The sequence below is a fragment of the Eucalyptus grandis genome, chromosome 1 (genome assembly GCF_016545825.1).
Source record: "Eucalyptus grandis isolate ANBG69807.140 chromosome 1, ASM1654582v1, whole genome shotgun sequence".
NCBI classification, from domain to species: Eukaryota; Viridiplantae; Streptophyta; class Magnoliopsida; order Myrtales; family Myrtaceae; genus Eucalyptus; species Eucalyptus grandis.
In genome coordinates, this window is record NC_052612.1 from 28,995,674 (window position 1) to 29,009,717 (window position 14,044).

The window sequence follows — 14,044 nt, forward strand, 5'->3', positions numbered from 1 at the left end:
TCATTCATCAATTTCTACTATTTAGCCGCCTCATTAGCTAGATAACTCTAATAAATTAACGGGATTACATTCTTTATTTTAACGCGTCAGTATCCGCAAGCTTCATTTTCAATTGGAAGTATATATATAAATATATTTTTTTTCCCTCTTTCTAGGACAATGCTCCCGAATTTTATAATCCAGAATTCAGATATGATCTTTTAAGGGTTTTACTCGGTTATCACTCTCTAAAACAATTTAATTGATAAAACCATTGATTAATCCGAGTTAGTTGGAGTCGACAACATCGGACCCGTCTCGTCACCGACCTGCTCCACACGCGTTCGCACATGATTTGAATCCGTCGAAGGTGCGACGATGTTTCTTGCTCCACAGCAGCCAATATAAGCTTCCCACGACATTGCCAGATTGTATTCTTCACACTTACAGGAGACAGCGTCTCGGCTTTCCCTCACCAAAACTCTCTCCTACGATCCAAACCTCAGTGCACGCTTATAAAGCTCAAGAGCCACCGTTCTCTCTTCCCATTAATTTGTAACCCAACCCCTTTGCTCTCTCATTGAATCATCCGTTGCATTGCAGCAAAGATCGACATGAAGAACCAAAGCAAACCTATCCTCTTCTCTGCCTTTTCCCTCTTCCTTCTTCTTGCACTGGGGAGCGCAGCAGCATCATCCATACCGGTAGAAGCTGGTAATGCCGCACCGTCTCATTTCATTTCATTTTTTTACCTACACAGCCAATAATAATAATGAAAGTTAACGTAGACTGTATTAGATACAAGACCTGACTAATATTGTGAAATCTATAGCACTTGTGTAAGACTTTGTTTTTGCTATATTTTGCTCGACTTTTGGCAGCAGGAAGCTGGGCTTCTTATATCGGGAGGTAGAAATACGGATATTACCTACGTGTATATTAATTAGTAAAATTTGCATGTGGGTGATGTCCAACCTACCGATCAGAGGCCTAAAGAACACGTCTTGTTTTATATAGTACCAAATGAAAGCTGCGATTGTAATATTTTGTGTGACGATGTGTGTAAACTGTGAAGAGGATGAGCGAGAGTTCGATTACATACCCGGGAGCGAGAAGGGGCCAATGCACTGGGGGGAGCTAAGGAAAGATTGGGAAGCGTGCAAGAAAGGCGAAATGCAGTCGCCGATCGACCTGTCGAGCGAGAGAGTGCAGGTGATGCCCAAGCTGGGGGAGATAGAGAGGAACCACAAGCCCAGCAATGCGACCCTCAAGAACAGAGGCCACGACATTTCTGTAAGTTTTATTTTGCATCTAATTCATACTACTTTAACGTCCACAGGGGAAAATACATGAAACATAATTTATTAGGAAAAGTGAGATTATGTGTGTGGCTAATGTCCTGCCTCTTCCTCCCTCCCTCCCTCTCTCTCTCTCTCTCTCTCTCTCTCTCTCTCTCTCTCTCTGTGTTTACATTGGTGCCCATGTCTATACAAATGGGAGATTTTTTTGGTTGAAATCATGTTTGGCTTGGTTTTAACCCAAACAAATTAGCCCTTTATATATATATATTTTACACCCAGAGCAGATATATCGAATTCAATTAAAAACCAAAGTCTGATTTCAATTTTAAATGTTAAAATAAATTTATGTCCAATTCCATTGAATTAGAATTTGCTTTAAGTAGTGTGTGGCTCTTGTGAATTTCATATTGGTATTTGAAATTGAAAGAACAATTTCGTCACCACATTTATTAGGTAAAAAAACTTTGCCAATTGTCCATAGACATTATTATATTTCACTCTATGTTATTCTAACACATGACATCACTTTGAATACCTAACATCGCTTAAGTCATGATGTAGGTCTATTTTAAATAACACTGTAGAACTTAGTAATTTTTAACGTCGGGTTGTGCCTTTTGGAGTGCCTTTTCAATGGCTTTAAGCCATCCAATGAGGCACATCCAAGTTCCATGCTAAAACAAAAAAGCTAATATTTAATTACAAAGACTTTTGATGATCTTAAAAGCAATTGTTTATGTCTTTGGGTCTTCTGATGTTTGATACAAAAAAGGTTAGACAGCTAATTACATGTTGTTTATGCGATCGAGTGCAGCTTCAATGGGACACGGGCAACGCTGGATCAATTAAGATTAACGGCACAGAATATTTTCTCCAACAATGTCACTGGCATTCACCTTCCGAGCATACGATTAACGGCAGAAGGTCTCTCTTTCTCTTTCAGATTACAGAAACATGCAATCATTACTGAATTAGTATGATAGTTGCAATAAAATGAATCTGGACCATAAAAATTAATGAGCCTCGTATTGAATTCTATGCAAATCTCACCAGATTCAATCGGTTTAAGTTCGCTTTAATACATCTACTGTAGTCATTGCATATCTCCATCGAGCATCATCTATATTTGCGTCAGGTGGATAACATTAACAATTGCTCTGGTCACACATGTACGTACTTAGGTATGCATTGGAGCTGCACATGGTTCATGTAAGCACAGACCCGAATGTTAAGAATAATATTACTGTCGTTGGACTACTCTACAAGACTGGTGTACCAGATGCTTTCCTTTCCAAGGTAACTTCTTCATGTGCATATCGTGTGTTGCCGCCTCTTTGTGCCCTAATATATTTATGCTCTTCGTTGTTTCGTTTCATCTCTGAAATCTCATAAAATTAGAAAATATTGATTATATTGTTCATGCTAATTAGGATTTAAGCATATTTGTTGAACTTGTTGTACAATAAATATTGGATTTTCCAAGCGCTGACCATGTAGGTCATAAGAAATTTCAATCCCATGAGTAATTGTGAACTTTTAATTAATCCTTTAATCACTATAAAGATTCAAAAACTCATCATGAAGGCCATGTTCCCCTTTTACGGTCACGGTAAAGGAACCATGTTCTCGCAAATATGTCTGGATCATAAGTTGCTGCTTTAATTAATTTGCGGCTAATTTCCCAGAGAAATGCAAAATTTATTAGAATCAGTTCACAAAATCTATTCACGAAAGTGGCGTGTAGTTTTAGGTAATCAAATCACTTAATGGCACTATATGTTTTCTTGCACTTAGCACATTTCCTATTGCCTTGTGTAAAATCGTATGCTTCCAATTGTGAGTGATGTATGGTGAATTAATGTTTCAGTTAATGGGGAGTGTATGGTCTATGATTGACAAAGAGGATGAGAGAAAGATGGGCACCATTGATCCAAGAGAGATCAAGATGGGTGGCAAGAACTACTTGAGATATACGGGCTCTCTCACTGTCCCTCCTTGCACAGAAGGTGTCATATGGACTATCAACAAAAAGGTAACACAGGCCCACCAACACACTTTCATACCTAGTTAAGTGTTTCTTACCTGGTTTATCAGCCCGGTGTCTAAGTAACCCTTGCATTCGATAATCCAACAGATGGGCACTGTATCAAAGGACCAAATCAAGTTGCTCAGAGAGGCTGTTCATGATGTAAGCACGCTAATTTCTTGGTTACATCATCTAATGATCGATGATGCTCACTTAATTCTAACTTTTGATTTCCATAGACATCGCGAGTGATGCACTAGGCGAGCAATTAGTTTTCATAAATTATATAGAAGTAATCAACAAAAAAGGAGCAATTCTCTCACAGTTAATCTCGTTAGGTTAGAGATGGCAATGATCCTGGTTTGGTTAAGCAATGGAAATAATGAAAATAATGTGACAGGAAGAGTTGTTTCGTCCTCCAGCCATGCCTAATAAGTATGGAAATCACCCACATTTAATCCTTTAATTAAGTTTATACGTGGATGATGTTATAAGTTACAACTCACTAATGGTTTTTGGAGAATAATATTGTTTTTGGCAAAAATGTATCGACATCTCATGAATAATTCAAATTGCAGTATGCAGAGAAGAATGCAAGGCCTGTGCAGCAACTGAATAGAAGAGAGATCCACTTCTACCAACCAAATGAAGCGGCAACACGAAATTAACCTTTTTTAGATCATTGATTTATTATCGGGATCCTTGTAAACTAGAAGATAAGAAAATGTAGATGTTATTTAACGGCATTAGGGTTGCTAAATCTACTTTTAGAGATATTTAAAATATTTGGGATATTCTAGATATCTTTTGATTGATTTTAATTAATTTGTAATATTCTTTTACTTTAAATAGTTGTTCTATATAATGTATAAGTTAACTCAGGTACTCCTCAATATTACACAAAGAAATATAAAAAAAATAAAAATTCTCAAATCTATTTTAAGCATCATTCTCAACTTTCTATAAGCATTATCATATCTAAAGAGGTATCATTGATATGTTTCCAATAACACCAACTGCATAGGTCATGTTTCTCTATGATAATCGTTACGACGCCAATTGCATAGGTCACATTGCTCCATCATACTCATCATGATACCAATTTCACAAACTGCATCACTCCCATTTCTCCTCCAAATCCTTAGCTTTAGTTGTTGTTTGAGATTTTTCCATTGCTCGTTTCGGGAAAAAAAAAGAACACTCTACGACCGGACTCGCCGTCCTTAGGTTATGAGATCCTAAAATTTCGTAGTGAACGGGCACTGAAAGTTGCCCCACGTGCCGCCCCGTTTTGGACCCATGGGAGCTGTTCAACATGGAACACGCCTCACGCGCTGCCAATATCCTTTACCTGTGAGATCCACACGCTCATATGCGTTGCACGTGGCTAGACCTCTAGCGCGGTCTTTGCTGACATCACCATATATTACTGCGACTTCATCTGCCACATTACCTTGCCACGTCCTCATTGACTGTTGACCATTGAATGTGTTGACCAGAAGTTGATCAATCGGTTCCTAAGGTATTTCAACATGTTAAATCCATTTTTTTGCGTTATTTTCTCCATATCTGCACTCCAAATACTAGTTTCTTAGTATTCCTTATACAAAGCCGCTGCTTTTAAACTAGTAAGTGCACTTAATGGATGAAACATATGTTCCTATACCTAATTAAACCGTTTTGAATGGATCAAATTACACATTAGGGGCTTAAGAAGTTAACATGTACTTTTTTTGTTCAAATGATTTCATCTCAACAGGGCCACATATGTTTGTATGTACAAACTCTAGAGGTTGTTTTGCTCTTCTAGTTTTTCCAACCGGAAAAAATTCTTGACATTTTTTTCCAACAAGATGTCCTTCGCACGGGCAATCTAGACTGTCAATCAAAGGTATGCCAGTCAGCATCTTTTTTTGGACTAGTAATTTTAGTCCACGAAAATTTGATGACCAAACCGACGATGCCACAACCAATTGCTATCTTTGATCAACGCTTGAAAGTTGAAAAGATTCTTTGTTTAAAAAGTTAGAGGGAACATCCTGTTCATCATCTGCATCATCATGATCAACTTATTGTTTACACCCATGATGGTGCAAACTCCATTTTCAATGTGGACTTTGTGGTCTCTTTTGAAAAGTTTCCCAAAACTTAACAAGTTTCGAAAAAAGTCCTAGCACAAAGTAACCCTCTACAATAGTAACATTAGCACCAGCTTTTGACTTAATATTAATGTTACCTTTACCCATTATGAGAACTTTTGATTTATTCCTAGAATTAACTTCACCACGACCCATCTTGTCCAACTATGAGAATAACTCATTTCAGCCAATCATATGATTATTACACCTAGTATCAAGGTACCGAATGTTGGTGTCCACGGTACTTGAGTCATTCTTCTCGCATGCTAGCACCACATTTTCCTCAAAATCACTGGTATGAGCCTGTTCTTCCTATTTGTGGCCATTATTGCTTGGCATTCAGATTTGTAATGTCTGAATTTCTTATGCATAAATACTTGATCTTTGATTTGTCATGTGTTTTATATTTTCCCTTGTAATTGAAATATCAGCGTTCGAGTCCTCGACCACCCACACAACCTCGGCCAACTAGGTAGCTTTCTTGGCTTGATTGAGTGACCTGACTTTGCAATGCTTGCTCGAAATTCAAAATGTTGGACTTTTGATTCATCTTTGCTCATGTGAAAACAATCACTCATCAATGGCTCCAATGCCATGGTTGACACATCTTGTACTTCTTCGATCGCCGTGAATACGTAATCAAATCTTTCATTCAAAGACTGTAAGATCTTTTCAACAATTTGCACATCTTGGAGTTCTTCACCATTGACCATCAATAGGTTAACAAAGGTCTACACTTGATCAAAGTATGCCAAGATTGATTTAGAGTCATTCATCTGTAAAGACTCAAAAGTGACACGATCATCGCCTTTGTAGAATTGTTGCAAAATATCCCACACTGCTTTTGCAGTCTCTATGCTTGATATATTCTCAAATATCATTTTCTCTACAAATTGAAAAATTGCAAACAATACTTTTTTATCTTTCTTCCGAGATTCCACTAAAGAATCCTTCTCATCCTTTCTTAAAGCATCGAATGCTTTAACATCAGCCACTTCAGTGTAACCATTCTCTACCAGATTCCGTAAATCTTGCTATATGGACGGACCCGTTATTGAATTCTTCCCGTTTAACTTTGAAAGTTGCAGTTAAAATGAATTGGTGAATGTTGTTTCTAGCTCTAATACCAAATGTTGGAACCAAGAGAAGGATAATAAATTTTGGAAACTTGGAATAAGTACACTAGAAGTTGGAGGAAGAGCTTTTTATTGAGAATGATTTCTCTTCTTTGTGTCTTCATGCTTATGACTTGATTTGCAACTCATGATTTCATTCCTTTATATAGGAATTGAATCTCACGAATGGCAATCATTACAATTAATAAAGGAAACATAACAACCCACACATCATTAAGAACCAAACGGCCAAATGTCGAAGAAATGTGAAGCCATTGTAAAGTATTTATGCCAATCAACTAATGATCAATTTTATATTATCCCAACACTTATTTTATCAAAGATATTTGAGTACCAAATCTGTACGTGACACCACCACTACGCAACGAAAGGCCAAAGAGAAACAAAGAGAAAAGAACGCAAACCGCGAGCCACAACGTGACACGTAAAACGCTCGCCGCGTCTTTGCTTATGCAAGCTTATCAAGCGCGTTCCTCCGGCCTTCTACCTGGTTATCACTATCTAATAAAACAATTGATTGATAAAACCATTGCTTATTCCTATTTGTTGGAGCCCACTACTCTGATCCCATCTCGTCACCACCCTGTTGCGCATGCGCGTTCACACCTCGTTTCAGTTCGTCGAATGGGAGAGGATGTTTCTTGCTCCGCAGCGACCATTTTAATTAGCTTCCCGAGACATTGTCAGATTGTCTTCTTCACGCTTACAAGAGACAAGTTTCTCGGCTTTGTCTCATTAAAACTCCCTCCAACAATCCAAACCTCAGTGTCTCCTTATAAAGCTCAGGAACTTCCCTTCTGTCTTCCCTTAATTTGTACCCCAAGACCCATTTGTTTTTTCATTGAAACATCTGTCGCATCGCAGCGAAAATTGACATGAAGAAACATAGCAATCCCATCCTCCTTTTTGTTTTTTTCCCTCCTCTTTCTTCTTGCACCGTCGAGCGCTGCTACATTATCCATGCCCGGAGAAGTTGGCAATGCCCCACCTTCCCATTCCATTTCTTTTTTTTTTCCTACATGATACGGATGTTATCCAGTAAGGACTTATGTTTGCTATGATATCAATATAAGGAGAGAGAGAGAGAGGTTTATTTTATTTAGACTGCATTAGATTCATGATTCAGATTCGAGAAATTGCTGCAGATGACACATATTGTAAATTCTATACTTGTGTAAAACTTTGTTTTTGCTACAATTTCATCAATTTTCGGTGGGAGGAAACCGGTTTTGTCGTGTCGAGAGTTACAAATAGGGATATCACCCACAATTAAATTAATTCATAAAGCTTGTATGTGGTTATTCATAGTCTACCGATTAGAGGCCCAAAGAAAAAATATCTTTTTTTAAGCAATTCTAAGTGAAACTCAACGATTTATTATATTATGTGCCGATGTGTATCGACTGTGGCGTGTAAAGAGGATGAGAGAGAGTTCAATTACATAGCCGGAAGCGAGAAGGGGCCGAAGCACAGGGGAGAGCTGAGGAAAGAGTGGGAAGCGTGCAAGAAAGGGGAAATGCAGTCACCGATCGACTTGTCGAGCCGGAGAGTGAAGGTGATTCCCAAGCTAGGGGAGATACAAAGGAGCTACCAACCCAGCAATGCGACCTCAAGAACAAAAGCCACAACATTTCTGTAAGTTCTATATACATCTAATTCATTCTCCTCCTATGTCCGATATATTTACTAGGGTTAGAGGACAATACATAAAAGATGATTTATTAGGAAAAGCAAGACCTTTTATGTGCCTAATGGCCTCTTTGTTTTTAGATTGGTTTCATTGTCAATATAAATGGGGAGATTCTTTTTGTTCAAAGCATATGTGGCCTGGCCTCAACTCAACCAAAATAGTCGCTCTTTTTTTTTTTTTTTTTTTTTTTCAAATTTTCCACCTAGAATATGTCATGCCCCGATCCTCCGAGCACGTGCCCATCTCTTCTTGGTCGATTAATAGCGATGTCCCAAAACGCATTGCTGACCCATTCATTTAATATGCATGCGGAAGCATATAAATAATTTCCAGACAATAAAACAATGGAATAGGAAAGTATGACTCCAAATTTTCACTTTATAAGCAACCACCCTTATATACATTGCAAACCATTGTGCAAATATATACAAGGTGAATTGTTAAGTCATTTTTTAAACCACAAATTCATAAAACAAGGTCTGCAAAAGGGAATCGACTCCCATCAAAAGAGAATTGTCCTATGACTAACTAGTCCAATAGGATTGTCAATTCTTTAGGCTTCACCTTCTACACTTCGGGCCTCCGATCCTTCACCACAACCATCTAAGGACTTGAAAATGGTTATTCAATAACCAATGAGACTATATCTCAGCAAGTTCTACCCCCTAAGACCTGATTAGGAAACCAATACACTCAAGAAGCTGCCTAAGCACAACATGAGTCAAAGGACTTACCTTAGCCTAAGTTTCATCCTACAAAAAATCAATTTTATTTACAGATACCTTATATCGCATCACTCAATCAATTCATAACATCATATCAAATCATTCATCAATAAATCTAGTCGATTACATGTCATTTCGACCCTTTCTTGGTCGGCTCATCTCATTTACTCAAATTCACTACTGAATTACAGCTTAGTGAGCACAGCCTACATGGTCATCTCAAATACTCAACCCCAATGCTGAATTACGGTTTAGCGAGCACGGCCTACTAAAACTTTGGCGATAATGCTGAATTACAGCTCAACGGGCATGGCTTACTAATTCTTCGGTGGTTAATGCTGAATTACAGCTCAGCGAGCATAACCGATTCCAAATTTGGTGGTAATATTGAATTATGGCTCAGCGTGCACAACCAATTCCAAGTTCGGTGGTGGTGCTGAATTACAGCCAGCGAGCACAACCTAGATTAGGTGGTAACTTACGGTCCAATGGACATAACCATACTTTGATGGTAATTTTGAATTATGCCTCAGCGAGAACAACCGATTCCGAATTTGGTGGTTTCCACGCCCTATTCCACACTGTCACACACCCATCATACATCATTTCATCTTTCAATAGTCTTCTCAATGCGACTAATAACCCTCACACGATTAATTACTCTCAGCCTAGGACTGTGTGCTTCACACTTAAAATCCTCAATTAAAATAATAATTGGCCTATTTCCCACGTATTAACGATACCCAATAAAAATTTATCGTGTGTGGGTACGGTCGACCTTAGCCAAAATATCATAATTTCACTTTTGAACCTCCCACTATTTCCTGTAGTCCCAAAATAGACTTTTGGCGCTGTAGATCGACGCCATAATTTTCCCATTAATTACCAAAATTAATTAATTTAGGAATAAAATCATAAAATCATAAATAAATCAATTCAGCACAATTTAGTGCTCAAATAAATAAACAGACTGCATTACTATAATCAGCATAAAATTTCAGTTGTCAATCATCCCAGCCTAATTTTTGGAAATTAATTAATTAATTAATTAATTATGAAAAATATTAAATAAATGTAATAAATCCAATTTAGGCTGTAATGCCTAATTGGATGGCGAGATGAGCCCGGAAAATTACCGAGACTCATTCAATAAATACTATAAGCTATTTTCTTGCTAACTACACTAACGATTTACCTAACATGCATCAATAAGTCTCTAATTTAATTACTCTAATCTAATCTATCAATCTAATTACACTTAATTAAATCTAATCAACCCCTAAGCATCATTAGCATACTAATAAGGGATTGTCCCCCTTTGTGCTTGTCCACCAAGCCAAGAGTCCATGGCTGTCAATGAGCCACCAAAGCACACCATACAACCTTTAGAATGGTTCAATTTGGCTAGGGGGAGGGGGAGCTACGAATTTCCAATAAATCTCTCTCAATTGGACACTTATATAATCTCAAATCAATCTCATAAGGCCTCAATAAATTCAATTGCTAGCCCAATGCTTCAATTGACATTTTTCCTCACCCATGAATCCATCTTGCTAGCCCATGAATCAATCTCATAAGGCCTGAATTTAGTGACCAAAAATAATCCCCGGTCTTTTCCAAACAAAAACAGTCCTATGCCGATTTTTTTTCCAAAAAGTCTCGAGTTACAGAAAAATATTCTGAAATTGAGTTGACATTCCTAGAATTTATTGTGACATGATAGAATTTTCAATTTTTGAAATTGGATTTGAATTCATGGTTAATTTCCATTCGGCGCATTTTTAGCGTGACCTAGGCTACTGGGTAGTTTTTAGAAATTTTTAGTACAAATGACCCATGGTCGATTTTCTTTAAGCCATAAGGAACCCACTCTATTTAATGGCAACTCTCGATTGTTGTGAAAATCTCGATGATTAAATATGAACATAGGGTACCAAAACGATATAAGAATCAGTCTAGGGCCGATCGACGAGAATTTTGCAATTTAGTGGGGTCACCCACGTTTAACCACGTATCTTAGTCAAACTGACCTAATTCTGATCTCTATTCGATTTACGTCTGTGCTGTAATGATCTCGGCAAATAAACACGGCCAAGCAGCCGATTCTTGATCGAATCCTCCAGTTGATTGCATTAAAATTTCTTAATAGCTTCCAAAGATAGTCTAGTTATCTCGAGAGTGATCGGCTCTGAGAATAACACTATAAACACATCAATGAAAGACCCGATTTATTCAATTGAAAACGATACTGGAATTCAGGATGTCATTGAATAGGTATATCATTTTTGTTTGAAAAATATATATTAATCTCTCAGATATTATTATTTATAAGCATTTTTTTTTTCAAAAATTGGATGTTCGATGTGAAGCCATAGCCAAAGTCAAATGCCAAACTAACCATCCATTTGATATTAGACAGCTAATTACGTGTTGTTGTGGAGTGCAGCTTCAATGGGACGTGGGCAACGTTGGATCAATTAAGATTAATGGCACTGGATATTTTCTCCAACAATGTCACTGGCATTCACCTTCCGAGCATACCATTAATGGCAGAAGGTCCTCTCTCTCTCTCTCTCTCTCTCTCTCTCTCTCTCTCTCTCTCATTGAACGTTGTACAAGCCATAAAATGAATTCGAACCATTCTATTGATGACTATCGTATGGAATTCTAAGTACATTTTGCCGAATTTGAAAGTCTAAATTCATCTTAGCACGTATACTGGATTCACTACATATCTCCATCGAGCATCATTGGCATCCGTAATCATGCACAGTATATCTGACAATTGTTTTGTGTACGTGTACTTAGGTATGAAATGGAGCTTCACATGGTTCATGTAAGCACAGACCCAAATGTTGAGAACAATATTGCAGTCGTTGGACTCCTGTACAAGACTGGCCGACCAGATGCTTTCCTTTCCAAGGTAACTTCTTCATGTGCATACTGTGTGTTATCAACTCTGTATGCTCTAATATATTTGTAATCTTCATTAAATCTATAAAATCTAAAAAACTTAGGGAATAATTAATGTATTATACTTGTTAATGAGCGTCTTAAGCATTGCACATTTCTCAATGCCTCAGTGCAAAGTCAGATGCCTCCTATAGGGAGTGATGTGTGGTGAATTGGTATTTCAGTTAATGGATAATCTATGGTCCACGGTTGACCAAGAGGGTGAGAGAAAGATGGGTGTGTTCGACCCAAGAAAAATCAAGATGGGTGGCAAGAGCTACTTGAGATATATGGGCTCTCTCACTGTCCCTCCTTGCACAGAAAGTGTCGTTTGGACTATCAACAAGAAGGTAATACAGGCCCAAAAACGCAATTTTAACTCCTAGTTATATATTTCTTACCTGGTCTATCGATCAAGTGTTTCGAGCTTAATCAATCCTTGCATTTGATAATCCACCAAATAGGTACTGTATCAAAGGACCAAATCAAGTTGCTCAAAGAGGCTATCCATGATGTAAGCACACTAATTTCTTGGTTACATCAAATTGATGCTCACCTAGTTCTTACTAGTGATTGTCATAGATATCGCTAGTGACGGATAATATGAGAAGCAATTCTCTCATAGTTAATCTGGTTAGGTTGGACATAGCAATGAACCTAGTTTGGTTAAGCAATGGAAATAATCAAAGTAATATGATTGGAACAGTCGTTTTGTCCTCCAGCCATGCCCAATAAGTATCGACATCACTCGCATTTAATTATAATTAAGTTTATATGTGGATGTTGTTATAACTTGCAACTCATGCATTCTTGGAGGATAATATTGTTTTCCGGGAAAAATGTATTGACATCTCATGAATAATTCAAATGGCAGCATGCGGAGAAGAATGCAAGGCCTGTGCAGCCACTGAATAGAAGAGAGATTCACCTATACCAACCAAAGGAAGCAGCAGGAAGATATTAACCATTTTTTACAACTTTGATTTATCATTAGGACCCTTGTAAACTAGAAGAGAAGATAAGGTCGATGTTCTTTATTGGCATTAGGGTTGCTTAACGTTACTCCACCTCATAATCAAGTATCAACCTTATACAATGGTCTCGTACCCATCAAAACACGATCACGTTTAGACACGTATGTAGAGCAATTATTTATCTCTGTTGAGTATGGTATTGCGAGATCACTGAGTTTCCTCATGCAAAATGGTTATTTGGTTGCGTTATTTGACTCTAGCTTATATATCCAAGCACAACGTACTCGATATAACATTGACAAAACTAGGAAAGCCATTAGCCGCACAAGTCGAGCCTCTCCCTTCTATGGGAGCTTACGCTCTCGACTTCGATCTAAGAGTTCTTCCTCCTCATCCTTTGCGCCTCCATACCTCCCATCATCTCCATCACCCTACGTTTTTGTGCTTCCATTTCCACCCTACGCCATACTATTTGATCGCGCTGCCGCCTCCATACCACTTTTTAATAATATCGTAGTATTTTTTTAGAATTTTTATTATGATTTTTTTCTTTTCCTTTGCTTTTCTTTACTTTTTTTTTTTTTTTTTTATTTTTATCGAGCACCGGCAGCCAAATGCCCTCACCCGATCTGGGTGTCACAGCCTCGCATAGATCATCCAAGGGCATCGCGGCCCTCGCTCAAACCTGATGAGGACCACGATGCCCTCTCGGAAGATCGGCAAGGGCCGCAGGGCGCTTGCTTTCACCTACAAGGGCATCGAGTGAGGACTGCAATGCCCTTGCCTATTGCCAGCAACCCTTGTTGCCCTCTATAGTAAAGAAAAAAATTAAAATCAATTATTAAAAAATAAAACATTATTAAAGATGTTCACAATAGTGTCGGTTGCATCAGATAGAATGGCAAATGTCTATATTGGCGATTTCCTATCAAAATTGACCAAATGAATTTAATTGACAAAACATGAAAATGTTTATGTTCATAACTGAATTAACATAGGTATAATAGGTTTATGACCTTTTTAGTAATTATTCCGACATGTATGTGTTTTTTTTTTTATATGGCCGAAAGTTGTGTTTATGACTCCATTTATTTCATGAAAGATAATCCCTTTGTTTCTCATT

At 37.8% G+C, this 14,044-nt stretch overlaps 1 protein-coding gene and 1 pseudogene across 1 annotated transcript; both read left to right on the forward strand.

Annotated features, from left to right (window-relative positions):
- Positions 1-440: 440 nt before the first annotated feature.
- On the forward strand, positions 441-4,183 carry LOC104439101 (alpha carbonic anhydrase 7). The gene is made up of 7 exons (XM_010052222.3): positions 441-693; positions 1,055-1,272; positions 2,095-2,204; positions 2,462-2,576; positions 3,148-3,312; positions 3,415-3,468; positions 3,885-4,183. Exons 1-7 carry the CDS (start codon positions 594-596, stop codon positions 3,972-3,974), a joined length of 852 nt encoding a protein of 283 aa, XP_010050524.1. The 5' UTR covers positions 441-593; the 3' UTR covers positions 3,975-4,183.
- Positions 4,184-7,964: 3,781 nt separating this feature from the next.
- LOC104456190 lies at positions 7,965-12,911 on the forward strand (annotated as a pseudogene).
- Positions 12,912-14,044: the final 1,133 nt, after the last annotated feature.

Excerpts from the sequence above, each read along its gene's own strand:
- LOC104439101 (XM_010052222.3), top strand. The coding sequence starts at position 594 with ATGAAGAACCAAAGCAAACCTATCCTCTTCTCTGCCTTTTCCCTCTTC. Across the intron at positions 2,205-2,461 it reads CATACGATTAACGGCAGAAG|GTATGCATTGGAGCTGCACA; the intron begins GTCTCTCTTTCT and ends GTACGTACTTAG. Across the intron at positions 3,313-3,414 it reads TATGGACTATCAACAAAAAG|ATGGGCACTGTATCAAAGGA; the intron begins GTAACACAGGCC and ends ATAATCCAACAG.